The following is a 17,936-nucleotide window of genomic DNA, read 5'->3' as shown; positions in this document are numbered from 1 at the left end:
ATTTTCCTATGTGGTGCCCCTAGAGTTTAATACATGCATAGTGCACCATTTCCCTGAATCAGGATATTTATAGGGTCCCTCTCCTCTAACTGGCTACCTACTACCTGCAGGAACTTTGTTTGCTATGAAATTTATCAAATCTAATTAAAATAGACCAACAGGTTTCAAAGTTACTGGAAAGGAATGGGAGGACACACCAAGTTTAGTACATGCACAACCCATAAGAACATATGCTTTCTTCCTTTAGGAAACCAGTCTCAAGGATACTTTCATGCTCTTTATGCAAGCTGATCTGGACTTGTGTAGCAGGTCCTGCTCTGAAGGATTCTGTTCTTGGTGTCCCAGAGAGGGGACAAACAATCTGGAATATCAGAGTCATTTTAGTCCAGCAGGCACAATCCCCACCTGGTTCCTGCAATTATATCATCACCCCCCCCCTTAGAAGAAGCTGACAGTGCACAGAGACTGAAGATAATCAGCCAAACGCTTATCTCTCCAAGGTGGTAAATACGTCTGGAGTACAGCAGGGAGTCAGACCTGATTTTTATTTGAAGCTAGGGCTTGTATTCAGATAGGCACCATGGAAAGTACCACTTCCACTGGACCAGGGGTGAAGGAGAGAGGGGATAAAGTCTGGAAAAGCCTGTAGCAGTTTTCCCTCTTTTCAGAATAGAGGTGTTTATTCCTCTGGATGAGGAAGCGGAAGCTTCAGCCTTGTGGAGACACTTCCCATCTTGTTTTTTACCAAGTCCATAGAGATTATTGTGTCTCTGACCTTTTCCTGTGAGGCTGTTGAATGTCCTCTTCCATAAAATCCTCATGTGTAGAGGACTCTCCCCTGAGCTTCTCTGTGTAGCCTGACCCTTTTTGTCCATGTAATCATGCATCTCAGCAGTGGTTGTGCCCTCCTTCACCATCACTCAATGCTTATTTCCTGAATTCAAGAGCTCAGTGCTGCTGCCACCTGCCCACAGTACAGCTTTTCTCATCTGCTCCATGATCTCAAAGCTCTTCCAAAGCATAGGTCAGGATCATTAGACCCTGGAGGTTCAGAAGCAAGGCCAGTTTATAACAAAATGTGGGGAAACTGAAATAGAGGTAATGTGAGGTGGCATGCTACTTAGGGACATGGTTAAGTGGTAGACTTGGCTGTCCACTACAGCCAAGATTTAGGTTTAGATGTTAGGTTTATGCTTGGACTTGATGATCTTAGAGGTATTTTCCAACTTAAATGATTTTATGAATCTATGAAGCACAATGAAAGACTCTCCAAATATTCTTGTTGAACTATGTATAGAGAAGAAAAAATGAGTCAGCCTAGAAGACAGTCTCTTTCTCCTCTGATGTTGAGAAGCCAGTATTTTACATTAACTTTTAGCTTCCTTGTAGGTGAATTTAAAAAACTCACTCTGTATTTACTGAGGAAGGCCAGAAGAATCAATAAAGGCCTTGGCTTTCTAGAGGTGATCATCTCACCAATCATTCCTCCTCTGTTCTGTGCTAAGGGCTTAGATAAGAAGATTTTGGTTTTGTTTTCTTTCTCCTTAACGGATAGGTTTCTTAATTAGGGTGGGGAAAGAATGACTGCAATTTTGCTGTGGCAAATTAAAACCAAAATGAGGTAGCAAAGAGCAGGATCTAGAGGGGGGGGGGGGGGCAATCAGAGACAGTTATTGATTTGGAAATGACTGAGTAGCCAAAAAAGAGCACAGAGCCTGGAAAGGAGATTCATCTTTCAAAGCACTGTTCTTGCTGAAAACAATCAGTGCAGGCAGAGGTGTTGGTTGATGCTAAAGCTTTGGAGTTAGATTTGTTTCCAGACAGAATTTAAATTTTGGAAAGACTCACTGGTTCATAATGGGATAACTTCTTAGACAAATTCAGGTATTATGAGAGGTAAGAATCATGAAATGGAACTGAAACGAAGTAAACCTGGAGCATGAAGACATTTTTAGCAGTAGTGGTAACAAAAAAAAAGTTTGGAAATAGTTTCTTCCAAGGGCAGTGTCACTTCTCACCACAGCCTGGGCAGGGAGAGAAATGGAAAAAAACCAGACACTGAATATGAGACAAGCACTAAAATCTAACACACCCTCTCTACCAGGTGTTGAGTAGCATGCTCCATCTTTTCTAGAACAGAGAGAATTGATTTGACTTCATGTTGTCTGGTCCCGGTGGCTGAGACCAAGCTGAGATACAGCTTTCTCCAGTCAGCACATTTTCATTTTCACTGGCCTTTTCCCCCTTTTCAGACAACATTCCTCTAAGATTAGAGTCAGATGTTAGCCTGACCTTTCCTTAAATATAACCAGCACCTGGAAAGGCTGTGAGAGAACTGCACCAATCTTGTGATGACTGGTTTGAGTTTGTCAGCTTGTTCTCATTGCTATGACGAAACCTGACTTGGGAGAATTGCTGATTGTCAGGTGTCTGTGCCAGGTCAGGAAGATTTTAGCCACACTACTGCAAATAATCTGCAGCCATTCTAAATCCTGCTGAATGCTGCACACAAATAAGCCTCTTTTCAGTCCACGTAGCTGAAAACACACCTCAGGCCCCTTTAAAGCAAGGCTTTTGTTCCACCTTGTAGGAGAACTTCTATTCTTCACAATGACATTACTCCAGCAAATCCTCATCACAAGGCTGGTGAAAAATCGGCATCCCTTTTGCTTTTGGCATAGCATGGACCTTAGCATATCTTCTAGGAGGATCTGCTCCATGATCTTCCCAGGCATAAGGGTGAGCTCACCAGTTCTGTAGTCCCCACACCTGACCTGTCAAATGTGAGTGTAGGGATATGGTTGCCTGCAAGCCCTTCCTGGCCCAGCAGTGTAATTATGCTCTAGGACAGATCTGTGTTTGGCTTGCTGTTTTGATGGTTCAGCATTTACCTGAGCTGAAAGTGGAACAAGTCTGCAGACAGGTCTTGGCTTGCACAGGAGTCTTAAGCACCCAAGCAAGTCTTGTATAGTTTTATTACTACCACGGTCAAATTCACAGCACTTCTTCTCTTGTCCTAGATCAAAATGATAATGAAGAAATTAAAGGAAAGAAGGATGCCAGCATAAAGAAGTGAAGATATGGAATGTTCTTTCTGTCCCTGTGGCCCCCTCAACTCTGCCTGCAGCTGCAAGCATCACTGCACACCGTTCTGGAAAAGCAGAGGGGCTCAGTGCTGAAGCCTGCAATCTTTGGCTCCACAGATGTTTAATGCTTCCTTTCTCTGAATTTCACACTAGAAATGCTTTTTTTTTTCATGTGCATGAAACCTACTGAGAAACCAGGGGTCCCATCTGGACAGTGACTGTGCAAGTACTTTGGGTTCTGATTCCATGAATATTACTTTCTGCAGCAGAAAAATGCAAGAGAAAGAAGCATTAGTCACATACATGCTTAATTGAGATCTAATAGCCAAGGTCAGTGCTCGGCCCAGAATAGATAACAGAAGCCTCCTGTGATATATTTTTGTGATGAGAGGTTCATAGCACACAGACTGATCTATTATTGGGTTTCACTATGAAAAATTTAGCTATCTCCTGGAATATGCTCAAATCTATTTTGCATCGTTTCCTTGCTTTTTCATTTAAAAATATCTTTCCAATGAGACCTCATGACCATGCAAATTATCAAGTCTGTTTTGTGTGGAAAGATTGCTGAACCTTCATTGAAGTGCAGCTATTTGTTCTTTTGCCAACCCTCTGCAAGATGACAACACCTGTTTGTCAGAGTCTAGAATGCTTTTTCTGTGATTTAAACAAAAACCTTTACAGGGAAAAGATGAGTACTCAAGGGGGGATGCTGCAATGGGCACATCAGTGAGGAGAAACTCTGGACCTTTGCCTTGAGCTGTGTTTTGCCTCTTTGCAATATACCAGTGCGGCAGAAGTGACATGACTTACTTGCTGGTCTGCAGCACTTCCCTGGTTTCCTGTGGTACTTCAGCTGACAGCACCAGCATGACCATCTGCTTGGTTTCTTCTTTCCAGATGTTTCACATGGAGCTGTGCAGGATGCATCAGTGTTGCTCCCCAAACCAAGCATCTCCAAACATTTTTAGTTCACAAAGCCTTTCCTCCTTCAAGTTTTCCTCAGGGACCACAAAGTAACCATCTCCCCAAACCTCTGAGAAGACAGGAGAAATGTGATTTATAATAGCCTCACAGACCACTTAGAACTAGAGAACTCATGAAAGAAATAAGGCTTCTGAAGATGAAAGGAGTAAGATCTCTGAAGATAAAATACAGAAGTCTTTGAGGAACACACCTTAGCACCTGTGGTACCTGAAAGATGCAGCTGTACTTTCTTTGCCAGGAAGACAGCATAGGACATAATTTGGTCCAAGTAAGAACAGAGAACATGTTCCATGTGGGCACTAAAAGCAGGTGTGAATACGCTAGGTGCAAAAAGGCCGTATGTTCTGGTGCACGTGTGTCTTTTGTCTGTCCTTGAACTCTTGCAGTTCCTGTTGCTGGTGAGCTCCAAGCTCCTGGTGGCACCAGGACTGGAGCTGTTCACTGTGATTCTCCCTGGAGCACCTCTTGCAGCACAGGTGTGATGTCCTCAACACACAGCTCTCTGTTCACATGCAGTTTGTGCCTAAGGGCTGGCAGCTGGCTCACACCTCACTGCTCCTGAGGACACTAAGTGGACACACAGGGCAAGAACCACACTGTGTCACAGGAATTGGAACCACAGCCCTTCTGCCTATGCACTGCAGTAGTGACCAGTGCAGGAGGTACCCAGACAGTGGACTCTTCTACTGAAATGTGCAGAAACCACTCCATATCCTGGTGTTTTCCATTCTCCCAGTCTGGAGACAGGGCAGAATGGTCCTCACCCTCTCCGAAAAGAGGGAGAGAGAGTTTGGGGGCTTTAGAGCCACGCACAAATATTATTGCCTGGAAGCCTGGCTTCTGTCAGGGAGAGGAGCGCAGTCACCATGGCAATTCTTCGCCTCACTTACCTCCAAGTGACCCCGTGTGGTTACTTGTAGCCATTCCCAGCAAAGCAACCCCCCGCCTGCAGCCCACAGCTACACAGCACACCCCAGCTGGGCAGCACCGCTGCCCATGGATAATACACAATGTGTATGTGCTCAGCAATTCACACTGCTTCAGCTCTCTCTTCCTCATGCCACCTATGTCTCTCGATAACCACCCCGTCCCTGCTCCCACAGCTATAGGTCCCCCTACTGCACAGACATAAGATGTGCAGGAGCTCTCTGGGAGCACAAGATCAGCACATGCTCAGCCAGGCACCAAAAGATGCACCAAAAGATGCACCCACCCTGTCTCCCCCAGCCTTGCCACCACACAGCTCTTGTACAGTTAATTCTTAGATGCATTTTGTTTTCATGCTGTGGCATGAACAAGGAATAAATACTTCAGCTCTGTCCCATTCATTTTCCTCTGTTTCTGTCTCAGGAAAAAAAAAAAAGTCTCAGAGAAGCAGATCTGTAAGGAGAAGCCTGAATGCCTCTCTGCAGAGCCAGCTTATGGGAAGCTGGTGATCCAGTCATTTGGTGTTTCTGACTGGACTCTGCTGCTCCCATTTCTTGGCAAGTAACTACAGGACATCAATCTTAGTATTGTTTCTCCTCAAAGCACCCTGTGGGTCCCTGCAGGATCTCCAGGAGGCAAGCAGAAACTCCTCAGCCCTACACACATGGCAGCTCCAGCTAACAGGGTCTGTGGGAGTCAGCAGGCACAGACTTGGTGAAGCCTCCCTCCAGTTCCCATATTACATGGTGCAGGTGTCCTTTTCTGCCTCGTGCAGTGGTGAGTTTTCACCAGCATAGCAAAGGCAGGCAGTCAGGGGTGGCCCATGACTGAGGGTAGCAGTCACCTGAGTCTGACAGGGCTGCTAACAAACCAAGACCCTTTTGTTACTGCTACATGGCTTGTGTGCTCTATTCATGTGCCCAACAAAATGCTATGAGAAGTGCTTCAGGCAAAACTTTTCCCTTAGAGAGCTAGCAGGGCTGCCCGCCATATCCTTTTGGACCTTTATTCTTCTTTGCAAATCTTTCAAGCTTGCTGACTTCAGCTCTCTGAGGTCCCCTACACTTCCTAAAAGCACCTCAATGTCACCACCCTCAAGCCTGAATGCCCTGAGTATGATCCAGCTAACACAACCAGACATCTGTATATGTGTGAGGAGAAATATAAAACGAGATTTCCTCACCTGACTGCCCATCATCTCTGGACAAGACATCTCCAGTTCTCTCAGGACTCCTCAGGGTTGCACATGTCATCCTCCCCTATCTGCAGGAAGTGACAATTCACTTTTCCACCCTTGCTCCCCTCTCACTCCAATCCCATCATCGCTGCCTGCGCACTTGGCTGTGGCTGAGCTCACATGCCTCCGAAGGCACTGGCCCTGTTTTCAGCCCTGCAGAGGAGGTGTGACCCGGGCAGATCCGTGGTGCTTGCAGAGCCCGCAGCCAACACAGCTGGGGCTGCTCCAGCCCAGAGAAAGCACCCAATGCCTGAGCACACACTTCCCTCTTATGGCCGTGCCCGACACAGCAACCACGCAGCCAGCGCCTTCACTGGAGATGTGACTTTCCTATGAATATTTATGAATTTCCTATGAATTTATACCTATGGAACATTCTCCATGGTTTCCTCTCACACTTGTTGGACACAGACATGTCTCCCCTGCAGTCGAGGCTCAAGCACAGAGGGAGCTTTGTAGCCCTGGTTGCTGCTGCTGAGCAACACACGGTGAGCAGCGAGTGCTCAGTCCTGCCTGCAGCATCACACTGTCTCTGATCGAAGGCCAAGTATCAGTCCCTGGTCCTGGGGCAGGTTTTCCCTCTTGGTAGTGCAGAGCCTCTAACATTTTTCTTCTCCTCAGGTTAAGTATGGCTTTTACTTCCTTTGACTTTGAAGGGAAAGTTTTTAACTACCCAGTTATGAGTAGTAAAGGACTCTGTTAAATTTCTCCCTTGTCCCATTTCACTGTATGGCAAAGTCTCTATCTGTGTCCTATCTGTAATAATGTGCTTGCCAAAAGGAGAGACAGCAGCCTTCTGTTTTCCTGTATTGACCTTTTTCTCTGAACCGAACTACAGCTTCTTTTTGTGCTCCCATCACCCCTAATATTAGCTTTTGTAATTCAAAAGCAGTTTGCTGCACAGATGCAGTAGTTCCCCCTTATGTCTAATCTATGGCCACCTTCCTCCAGCTAACAAGTCAGTTCAGTTCACAAGCTCGAAGAAAATTTTTCATGGGATAATTTTCTGTTGGATGAGTTGAACTGACTCTCTCTGCAAGTAGAAAGTTGAGCACTAAAAAAAAAAAAAGGCTCATCCATCTTCTTCCTTCCTTCTTATTTTTTCCTAAAGAGAGGTAGGAAATAAAAACCTGCAAAACTGTGCTTGTTACTAGGTGGCAAAGTGCTCGTTCCTTCCTCCCCAAGCTAAGGTTTACACTAGGAAAGGTGGCAAATTGCTCCTTTCTTCCTCCCCAAGCTAAGGTTTTCTCACTGCTCAGGTACTAGAGCCTTGTCCTCACTGTCTCCCTTCTCTACAGTATGCTGTCTACTCATGTGCACCTTTGTAATAGCATCAGTACAAGATGAAATGAAAACTATCAACAAAGACATTTTCAAGGGAACACCACTTTTAGTTCTGTTGTTCTCCCAGGAAGAGGTGAATAAGGAAGAACCTGTCCAGTCTCCTGCAGTACTAACAGCACTGTCAGAAGCAGTAGCAGTCACGTTGCCCTTGAAGTCAGTCACAGCAGTTTGATCATGCTCTGCTGGGCTCTGGGCTCTTTACCAGAGTTTCTCAGAGCACTCCACAGCCACTGATAAAGTGAGACTACATCTGCTCTGAACCTGTTTGCCAGGGTTCTGATGGAAAGAGGGTAACTTCCATAGACCCAAGAAAGTACTTAAGCACCTAGAGAGTAGTTAGAAATTAAAATACTATAGGCCTTGAGGTCTTAATGAGGATGTAGTTATATTGGTATTCAGTGTTTTTGCTGATATAGCTGATGGTGCTCAGTAAAGTTCTGCTCAAAAAAGAGCCTCGTTCTGCTGACATAAGCTGCCTGCACACAAGGAGGGCTTCACTGCTACAACTCTGCTGCTACAGAGATATCACAGGCATTTACATGTAAATTAGGGCTTTGTTTGTACCGCACAGATGCAGCCTTTCACTTATCCTGGATGGGGAGGGGAGGGCAGGGACAGTAATGGCCTCACTACTCTCATTTCATGGACTAAGAAAGCAAGGCACAAACAAAATGAACTCACTAGTTCAATATCACCCAACATGGGTGTCAAAAAAGGCAGAGATCCTGATCATAGTTTACAACCATGGGACTGCTTTACTGGAGAGAGGGGAGACAAGTGAGTCATCACTTGGCTGTAGAAGCCTCACCATTGGTGAGGTCGAATTCCCAATGTGTTTGTGTTTGTGTTTAAGAGCGAGGCATTAAGGATGAATGCACCAGGGAGCCCTGATCCCTGGGCATGGAGGCCTGTTTAGATGCACCATCATAAACTAACCTAAGACCTAAAGTTTCTAGTACACTGCTCCTCCACTCACCAACCTGAGTGGAAACAGGCATGAGTAACAAAGAATGTCCATGGAGGATGGACACGAAAACTGAAGCAGCACAGGTGATTAATTACACATCAGAGGAACCAAATATGAGATCAGAAGCTACAGAGGTTACCTTGCTTCCAGCTGGTGCCCTAAGTAAACATGCACTGACTGCTCCTCCGTTCTGCCAGCACTCCTGTACCTTGACATCAGACCCTGTCAGGCCATATTTCCATTTACAAAAGGCAACATAAGACAAGAATGATGAAATAACGGATCACATTTCAGCCATTCATTCCCGAACACGCCTGTCCACTCCCAAATGCTGCTGTACTAAACTATGTATCTGACATTGATACAAGGTGAATTGCATGGTAGGACCAAACTAATGTTTTTTTTTTCTGGCAAGGTTAACTTATATCAGCTTCTCTCTGTGGCAAGTAGAAGGTTCCTGGAGCTACAGCCTTTGTTGAACCAATAGTGCCAGTAAGCAACCTAAAAGGTACAAAACCATGGAGTTACAGGGTGATGGCACAAACAAAGATCAAAAATTCAGGCTCCAGAAAAAGCAGGTGGTGTAATGAGTTAGTGTCATGTGAAAAGGGGAGATTTCCTCAACCCTTAGTGTAGAGAGATTTACTGGACCCTCAGTGTTTATTTGTCCGTCAACAGCCCAGGGAGCCAAGATCCTCGTGCCTGAGCAATCTGCGAGAGCCCTGTTATGGGGACCCTCCATTGAGCAGTCCTGCTGGATCATAGTGTGGTTCCACTGACTTAGTCAGGGACACCCACCAACAGCATAAGGGAGACCACCCAGTGGGAATTTCTCTTTATTTTTGAGTACAATATCTGCTGCTGGCAACTTTCAGTGCCCACAAAGGACTCCCACAGTTTATGGAATAATGCCTTATTGATATAAAACTGTGACAGGCAAAAGTTTGATGAGTGCTGGTGATAGTATCTGACTGCAAAAACATATTCAAAGCAATGCACAGATGAGCTCTAATCCCCAGTAAAATATTCAGCATGCATGGAGTTCGATTCTTGCCCAACAGGTGTCTCCACAGGGGAGAAGACAGGTTCAGCCTATCAACTGATAGTTATGATGGAGTCTTCCCCAACTTTTCCCTCATTCTCAACTTAGTTCTATACTACTTCTCTACATTTAGGTGGAGCTTGGGTGACTGCTTTGTTACTGTGATCTTTGTTACTGATTGGTGTAAAATTCTCTCACTTTGTTTTTAAACATACAGTCAAAAATACAGAGCACATGCCCAATGAGAGGTGGTTACACTTTAGGATGGAGGTATGTGCTAATGTTACAATTAAGCTAAAATGAACCAAGTTCATCCAAGGAGCAGGATTTCATCACAGGTGTTGGCTCAGTAGCAGGACAGCTGTTTCCCTTGGCTGACAGGTTTTATGCAGTTTCTCAGCTGCAAAGTGCAATCAAGTTCCCCTCCCTGCAAGGATTTCAACAGAGCCCAGATGAGGTGTCTCCACTCCACCCTCTGCTTCATCCTCCTTAGCAGGTGCTGTGGTTGCTGACTGTGGGTGTGGGGAATCCTCGTGGAATAGGTTTTGAGCACACCAATCACCCTTCATACAGGGAGCTGTAACTGTGATTTACTCTATAGTTTCTGTACTGTTATAACCTCTATTAGGCTGTGAATATAACCTCTCTATTTCCTCTGATATTACTCCCAGCCATCTTTGCACAGCTTGGTGAAATGCAGTGAAAGTGGATGGATGCTACTGCTGGTCTTAAGCTGGCTATAAGACAGAGCCTGGTTCCACTGCAGAGAAACAGCCATCTCCATTCCAAAACACTGCAAAGGAGGGCCAAAGGAGGGCCAAAGGAGGGCCAAATATCCAGAAAATTGAACCCACAAGGGTGGGATGGGAACAGATATGACAGTTTCTAAGTAAGTGCTGTTTTGTACAGAAGTCTTGGGGACAGGGAACATAAGTAAAAGCAGATAAAGCATAGGAGGCTCCAAACAAAGCCAGGACAATCTTGGTAGTCAGCCTTGAGTACAGCCTAGAGAAAATCAGCTCTTTGGAATGGTCTGAAGGAAGGTCTGGTGGTGCATACTCCCTTCTTCCCTGCCTCTGGATGCACTTCAGCGCAAGAAATGCTTGTCAGGCCTCAGCCTTGGTGAACAGCACCTGGGCTCAGCTCCTCTTGAGCTTATCAGAAACTCTGTATGCTCCTAGGAACTATCTAATCAGCTCCTGCTTTTCAACAAACAGCTTTGGAAACTTACTTTTCTTGTCTGAATAACAACCCAGGTGAATTTTTTCTTTGAAAGCTTGACAGCAGAAGCAACTGGAATTGCAGCCAGGATGGAAAATTACAATGGCTAAAGCCAACTCTCCTCTGACCCTACAAAGTGCAGTCCTAAATGAGACCCTTGGAGCTCTCCAGGGCTGCAGTGGGCTGTGAGCAGCAATCTTGCTTTGAGTAGGGTCTCTCTCAGAGCTCACAAACGTTCAAGTCTGCTGCCCAATTGCTCCTTCCGGAACATGCCCTTCTGCTGTCTCCAAGGTTCAGAACTCACCGCTCTGATCCAATGCCTGGTGTTCAGGGCTTCCTGGTGCATTCATTCCTAATGCCTCCATGCCAAACTCAAACATGAACATGCCAGGAATTTGACCTCAAATAACGATGAGACTTCTATGAGCCAAGTGATGACTCATTTGTCCCCCACCTCTACAGCAAAGAACAGCCCCATGGTTGCAAACTATGATCAGGATCTCTGCCTTTTTTGACACTCACATTGGGTGATATTGATGTTGTTCAGTTGGCAGAGTAAGGCAGTTTGCTCTGCCAGCTCACTGGAATAGTATCCTTGAGACTTAAAATGTAATTTAGAACTGGAATTTGCTCTTCAGATTTCTTTTGGTTTCCCTATTTTGCAACTTCCTAGTCCAGAGGCACAAGCTGCAGCCACCTGTGTACACAGGTGTCTTGTGCAGTGCACAGAGCCATATCAGAGTTGCCTGCAGGTGTGATTCCAGGAGCTCTGTGGGATTTGTTTGGTCCTGCCTGTGGCAGTAGCTGTGCCCTGGGATGGCAGCCCTGTGCTGTGACTTGTCTCCATGGATATCCTGGATTCTTCTGTCACTGCAGCCCCAGTGTGAGCATGTCCCCTGCACTGTGCTGGAAGGGACCAGATGCCCCTAAAACACCAGGCTGTGCTGGCCCCATGCTCAGGGCAGGGTGAGGTCCCTCTGTGCAGGGGAGCACTGCAGCTGCTGTGTAGGACTGTACCATCCTGCATGAACTGACCAGTAGGTCCTTTAATGCTATTTACATTTCCAAACCAAAACAGAAACCATCACATCCTAAGGGTTCATGTTAGTTGGGTTCAAGGACAGATGAAGCAACCAGTCTGTAGGTACCTACATGTGAGAAGGGTTTGTGCTTTAACAGATCACACAGCAGTGAGATTCTGTGCCTGGCAGGTGAATAAGTTTATCCTCTCTAGAAGTAAGGCATTAGCAGGTGAAACTCATCCCTGTGCAGGTGGGCAGGCAGGGAGTGGGGGTGCTGCCCTACACATGCCCTGTGAGTGCAGACTGATGGACCACCTGCACCCCATGGCAAAACTGGTCAGTACAATTCAATCTGTTCTGCTCAAAGGAAGAGGAGGCAGGAGGAGAATGCTTATAGCCAACTATGGCAACAGGGGAAAAATACTGCAGGAAGTCTACAGTATGGGGTCCCCTAATACACTTCTCTTTCTTACTTATTTTTAAGTTGTATTTGTTAGTTTCCTCATAGATTACTTCAACTCTGCAAAAGCCCTCCCCTGCTCATCCAGAAATAAATCACCTGTGCCTCTTCCCCACCAGTGCCCTCACTGCACCTACACCAAAGCCAGTCCACTTGCACAAGTAACCAGTGCTAAGCAGGGGTGTTTGCTGCTTTCATTCCAAGGTCCATCCTAGTAACACCAGTCTCCCCATGGTCCCAGCCTGCAAGACAAGAGATGGAACACAGGCCAGCCCATCTGAGCTGGTGGCTCTCTCCAACTACATGTCAAAACCAGGTGAAGAAAGCTTACTGCTGAGGCAAGGGCATACCTGCTTCAGGGGTAGTCCTGTTGTTATCATGTTTCTAGAGTCCCATACCTTCAGGGTGGTTTTCTTGCAAGCAGCTCTTCACAGCAGTGTTGCTCCTGCTTCTTCATCAGGACTCCTCCAAGGCTCTCCCTGACAGGCCAACCCACCCCCTTTTATCCCAGTTATCTTCACTAGCCACACCTGCCACCCAATTAAGGACATCACAGCTGCAGCCCATTTAGAACAACTAGGATTGGGGCAAGGCCACTTATACAATACATATATTTTACCAAGACTCATAGGCCACTTACACAATACATATATTTTAATATGGCTCAAAGGCCACCTATACAATATAAACTAAGATTCAATGGCCACCTATATAGTCCAGATATGGGAGTGGCCAGAGACAGAAGAAAAGGAACAAGGTCAAACTCCCACCCTGCACTCGTTACCGCTGAGGCTGTGTTTGCACCCTCATTATAAAAAGCCCTCTTGTCCAAAGGGGACATGGCGACTTGAAGCAGACTGGACAGGCACTGCTGCCTACAAATAGGCTGAAACCAGGCTGTGAAGCTTTCCTGTCTTCCTGAGGGAAGAAAAATTACTGTCTTTCACAGAAGCTAATTCACTTGTTAGGCACTGCATGTTCACACCAAATTTGCAATAAGATCCATGACAAAGTTTCCAAGATGTGACTATAATACATAAAAATAACTATCAATAGTACCAAATCAGAGAGAAATGATGAGACTATTCTCTCCAATTCATATGCTAGAACCTGATAACTCTTCATTTTGTTTCTCCCCTGCTGCTAAGTGAATAGAAAAACCACAGCCCTTCCCTCTAAATTACACTGGAGAAATCAAAGGTCACACTCTTCCATTTTTTCAGTGTGATTCAACATGTCAGGCTGTTTACTTTCTGCCAATTAACACTCCTGCAGCTCGGGAACCGCCCCCTACTCCCTCACCAGGATGCACGCAGGTATTTGTTTAATAGTGCACAAACGCAGACACTCTGTGGTTTCCTTCTGGCCTCCTCTGCCTGATGCTTGGTCACTCAAACCGCAGTGGAGTTGGTAACACGCACTCCCTAACTAAGTATATTTATTTAGTTTAGCATTTCGTTTACCTGGTCTTTGAACGGAGTACCCCTTTTCAAACCCTGTCAGAAAACACGTTTGTATATAAACCCAGTACGGTCTATAAACCGAGCTGTGGGCAGAGCGAACAGCTCCAGCTGCCGGGGGCGACACAGCTCGGCAGGGCGGGCAGGCTCTCGCCATTGTTCAGCCCAGGTGTAAATCCTGCCGGAACGAAGCTCTGCCCGCGGCTGCTCCGCAGGGTGCCCCGCAAGGGCCCTCGGTGTCCAGCCAAGGCACATCTCCCGAGCCGCGGCAAAGGCGTTACAGTAACTACGTCTGATCCCCAAACGCTCTCTGGAGCTCTCACCCGGGGCCCTCCGTCGGGTGGTTCCATGAGGACACAGCCCAAGGCATCCTGGGAAGCCCTGCAGGTGTCGGAGGAACCGTTTCGTTCATCAGCTCCCTCAGCACGAGCTAGCGAGGGGCTGCCCGCGGCCTCACCCACCGCGGCCTCTCCCCGCTCCAGCCACCAGCGTGCCCGAGTCAGGGCTGCCGCTTTCCCGACGGGGATGGTGACGGTGACGGTGACGGCACAACCAACCCGCGCCACGCCGGCTCCGGCTCCGGCCCACGGCGTGCGGGACCGCGCTCATGGGCGCTCTGGAGCGGAACGAGGCAGGCAGCTCCCAGCGGCCCCACCAGCGCCATGTGCCCCTCGGCCCTTCCCTGTCCGCACCCGCGCGCGTCCATTGGCTGCCGCCTCAGCTCCGCCCCACTTCTCCCTCCGCCATTGGACGGACCCTGCTTCTCTCTCGCGTCCCTCCCTCGGGCTCGCGCAGTGATTGGCTAGCTGTTCCCCTCCCCTTTGCGCCCCGTCCTATCCCTGCCAAGTGATTGGGCAATGCTCACCCTCTGTCTCCGCCTCCCCACTGGCGTTCCTCTTCGCCATTGGAGGAGCCCCTCCCTTCTCCGTGCTCCCCTCCCACCCGGGTGCCGCGCAGGCTCCCATTGGGCCCCGGCCGCCCGCCTCGCACGCGCGTCGGCGCGGCCAGGCGGGGCCCGTCCCCTCGCGTGACGCCCGCGCCGCCGATTGGGGCAGCGCGGGCCGCGCTTCCGGTGCGGCGCGGCCCGGCCGGGCGGGGGCGGCGGAGCGGGCGCGGCGGGGCCGGCGCGATGGAGCGGCCCGAGCGGCCCCGCGCCAACGGCTGCGGCGCCCACGGCGCGCTCCGCAACGGCTTCGTCCGCGGCCCGCCCGGCACCCAGGTGAGCGCGGGGCGCGGGCGGCGCTGGGGCGGGCGGGGGGCGCGGCGGCGGGGCCCCGGGAGGCACCGCGGTGTGGCTGTGAGGGGTGTCGGCAGAGCCCAGCGGTTTGTGTCGTCAGCCCTCGCCTGGGGAGGGAGGGCAGCGCCCGGGGGATGCTCGCTCACCGCACTGGTGGCGGCGTGGGAAATGACTGTCCCTCGGGTCACGGCTGTAACTTCACTTTTACCGGTGCCAGAGCTTTGAAGTTAAACCTCGCTGCAGCACAGTAGGCGTGTGGTTTAGAAGAGAAGGTTTCGGCAGTCCTTCGCCGTGTTTCGCTGTTCCAGGTGCGACGCGGGGGCTGTGGGCACAGGTAGTCTTGAGCAGGCACTTCCCCTAGAGCCGGGCTGGGGGCTGGTGCAGCGCTTCCCATCCGGCTGTACCACAGCCTGCCATGCAAGTGTGTGTTTGTGCTTGCAGACTTGAATTGTTTCTGTGCAAAACACTCAAGTTTTGCGTTACAGTGTGAAGAGCTTTAAAGGTTGTCATGAATTCAGCCCCAGCAGAAGGTTGTGTTTCCTTGAACACCTCAAGCTGCTGGAGAAAAGCCTTCCTCTGTCATCATCTCTCCTGCTGCTTCTGTTTTTCAGTCCTCTGGTGTCCCTTCTGTTTTCTCAGTGTAGGCTTGTGCACTCACTGTGTGAGCTGGATTGAGAACTGATGCAGGCTAAAACGAGACTTTTTTCCCCTGAGCTATCTTTAACTGAGGATACATACTGTGTTTCTTTGGGTGGATGGGTGCTCACAGTTATGCCCTGGCCCTTGAGAGATACAGCCCAATACTGGAAGTGAACAGATGGAGGGAGGTGCAGGACCTTCAACTGGCAGCAGTGTCGGCTTGTGCTGGTTTGGGGAGCTGTGGCTTTGCTAGTCTTGCCTTACAAACACCCAGCCCTGCTGGCTATAAAATCTTACACGTAAATCTTTGTAATAAGACGAAGTTTGGTGCTGGAAAGTGTTGTCCTGTGACAGTTTTTCCCCACCCTGTGTTTTCTAAAGAAGAACGTCTGAATACAGTTATATTCTTCTACTTCAGAGGAACAGAAAGTGAGGTAGGGAAGCATTTTCCTCAAGGGCTTTGTTTACCTGTGTATCTGGAAAACATGGGTGATGCAGCATGTGAATGGGAAAAAAACTTAGACTTCAAACTGAGGAAACTTTAAAAGAATTGCTGGTTTATGAGATGTTCTATTCACTTAGTAGCTTGCACATGATACTATGCTCAGATATGTTTTGGAGACCTGAGGCATTTGAGGTAACTAATCCTAAAGTGGGTCAGGGTTCACTGGAGAAGTGGTCATGAGAAATCTTACCAAAAATCCAGAGTGTAGCAGCAGTGTGAGTTTTAAGAGTGTTGGTCAAACAGATTTATAATTAGGAGTATTACATTTTTTCTCCATATTTTTATGTGGGCTAGCTTTATGCTAACTTTCAAAGTGAGGGTCTGCATGTTAGGACTGGACTGGAAGAAGCAATTGCTTAGGGGAGCTAATTATGTGCGTCTTTCTTAGATAGCATCCGTGGTGGTAAGCTGCCAAAAGATGTGTTTGCTGATATATCAGAGATTCTGATATCACTGGCTACTTGGGTGGTCTTTTGCCTTTTCGGTTTTGTTTTTTGGGCATTTCTACAGAAGAAGGGAAACATGTGAATGCTCACTTTGTATTGGATATATTTGCTGTGTATGTATATACTGCATACTTACCACACAGCGTACTTGAAAATCTGCAACTGTAAGCAAGTACCAAAAACAAGGCAGCTTACACAAAAGAATGTGATTGTTACTTAGTAGGAAAAAAAACCAAACAGAAAAGTAAGGATGAAGAAAATAACTTTTCAAGAAGGCCTTTCAAGGGTTTTGTGCAAAAAGTAACAGGTAAAATGAGATCTAGCTAAAATGATGGGAAGAGGCGGGGAAAGGAAAACCATCAGTTTAAAGAAATGTTGCAGTCATTGACAATTTATCTGGAAAACCATGGAGCTTCTGAGGGGAGAGTTTAGAGACAGGGTAGTGCATTACCGTGTCCCCCAGCAGGGCTTGATAGTGCAGGAAAGCTTTACCCACTTTGAACTGTGTGAAAAAAAGGAGTCCTCTTCTACCTAGGATGTTTCTGCTCAGGTTATCTATGTAAGTTGGAGGGTTTTTTAATTATTGATTTGTTTGTTTATGTTGTTTTGGGGGTTTTTTTCCTAAAAAAATTAAAGCTTAAATTCTGATGTTTCCCTATGATACTTACTTCTCTAAGGGTGGTATTTGACACAGAGTAGGTTCTTTACTCCAGCATGCACAGAAGAGGGTGAAATTGTTTACTTAATTTTCAAAGAGGTTGTATTTGTCTCCTTCTGAACTGCTAAACCTCTTTGGTAAGAGGAGAGGAGAAACTTGCTGCCTACTAAAACTATGCAGTAACAGACTCTGACTACCTTGGAGATTAATGAAATATCATCAGTGACTGGGAAAGTGACCATTTGAAGTTAGGGCTCGAGCACAGTAAAAATATTCTGCTGAAGTACAAAGATAAATAACAGCTCTTGGCTTTCCTGAGATATCTTGTGTTCAAATTACTCGGCTCCTGCTTGAAGGTGATCTGTTTAGAGATTGTTGCATTCACTGAATTTCAATCTCATTATGAACACCTTAATTACTTAAAGAACATCTTAATGGTTGAAGAACCATATAGAAATTTAAAATTGTGTAATGTTGGAGAAAAGTGACTTTTTTTCTGACTGTATACAGTTAAGGGAGTTAATGGTTAGAAAGTGTAGTAATTTATGGATGGACTTAAAATTGATTGAGAACTCTGGTGTAATACTGCAGTATGTAAGATAAAAGCCTGACATCTCAAAGAGTATTGTCATGATGTGAGGAGTTGAACACAGATAGGAAAAAGAGAAGAAATCTTACTAAGAGAGATGTGAAGTTAC

The 17,936-nt window shown here is 47.1% G+C and overlaps 1 protein-coding gene across 1 annotated transcript in view; it reads left to right on the top strand.

The window, feature by feature from the left end:
* Positions 1-14,882: 14,882 nt before the first annotated feature.
* The window catches only part of SPTLC2 (serine palmitoyltransferase long chain base subunit 2), a 72,267-nt gene continuing 69,213 nt past the window's right edge, over positions 14,883-17,936 (top strand). Inside the window, exon 1 of the mRNA XM_054275808.1 lies at positions 14,883-14,972. Within this exon, the coding sequence (XP_054131783.1) occupies positions 14,883-14,972 (90 nt within the window). The remainder of the gene's footprint in view (positions 14,973-17,936) is intronic.

This window comes from Melozone crissalis, unplaced genomic scaffold (assembly GCF_028551555.1).
Source record: "Melozone crissalis strain CALT ecotype California unplaced genomic scaffold, PUWL_Pcris_2 ptg000018l_1, whole genome shotgun sequence".
Classification (NCBI taxonomy): Eukaryota; Metazoa; Chordata; class Aves; order Passeriformes; family Passerellidae; genus Melozone; species Melozone crissalis.
This window is presented reverse-complemented; position numbering and strand designations above follow the sequence as displayed.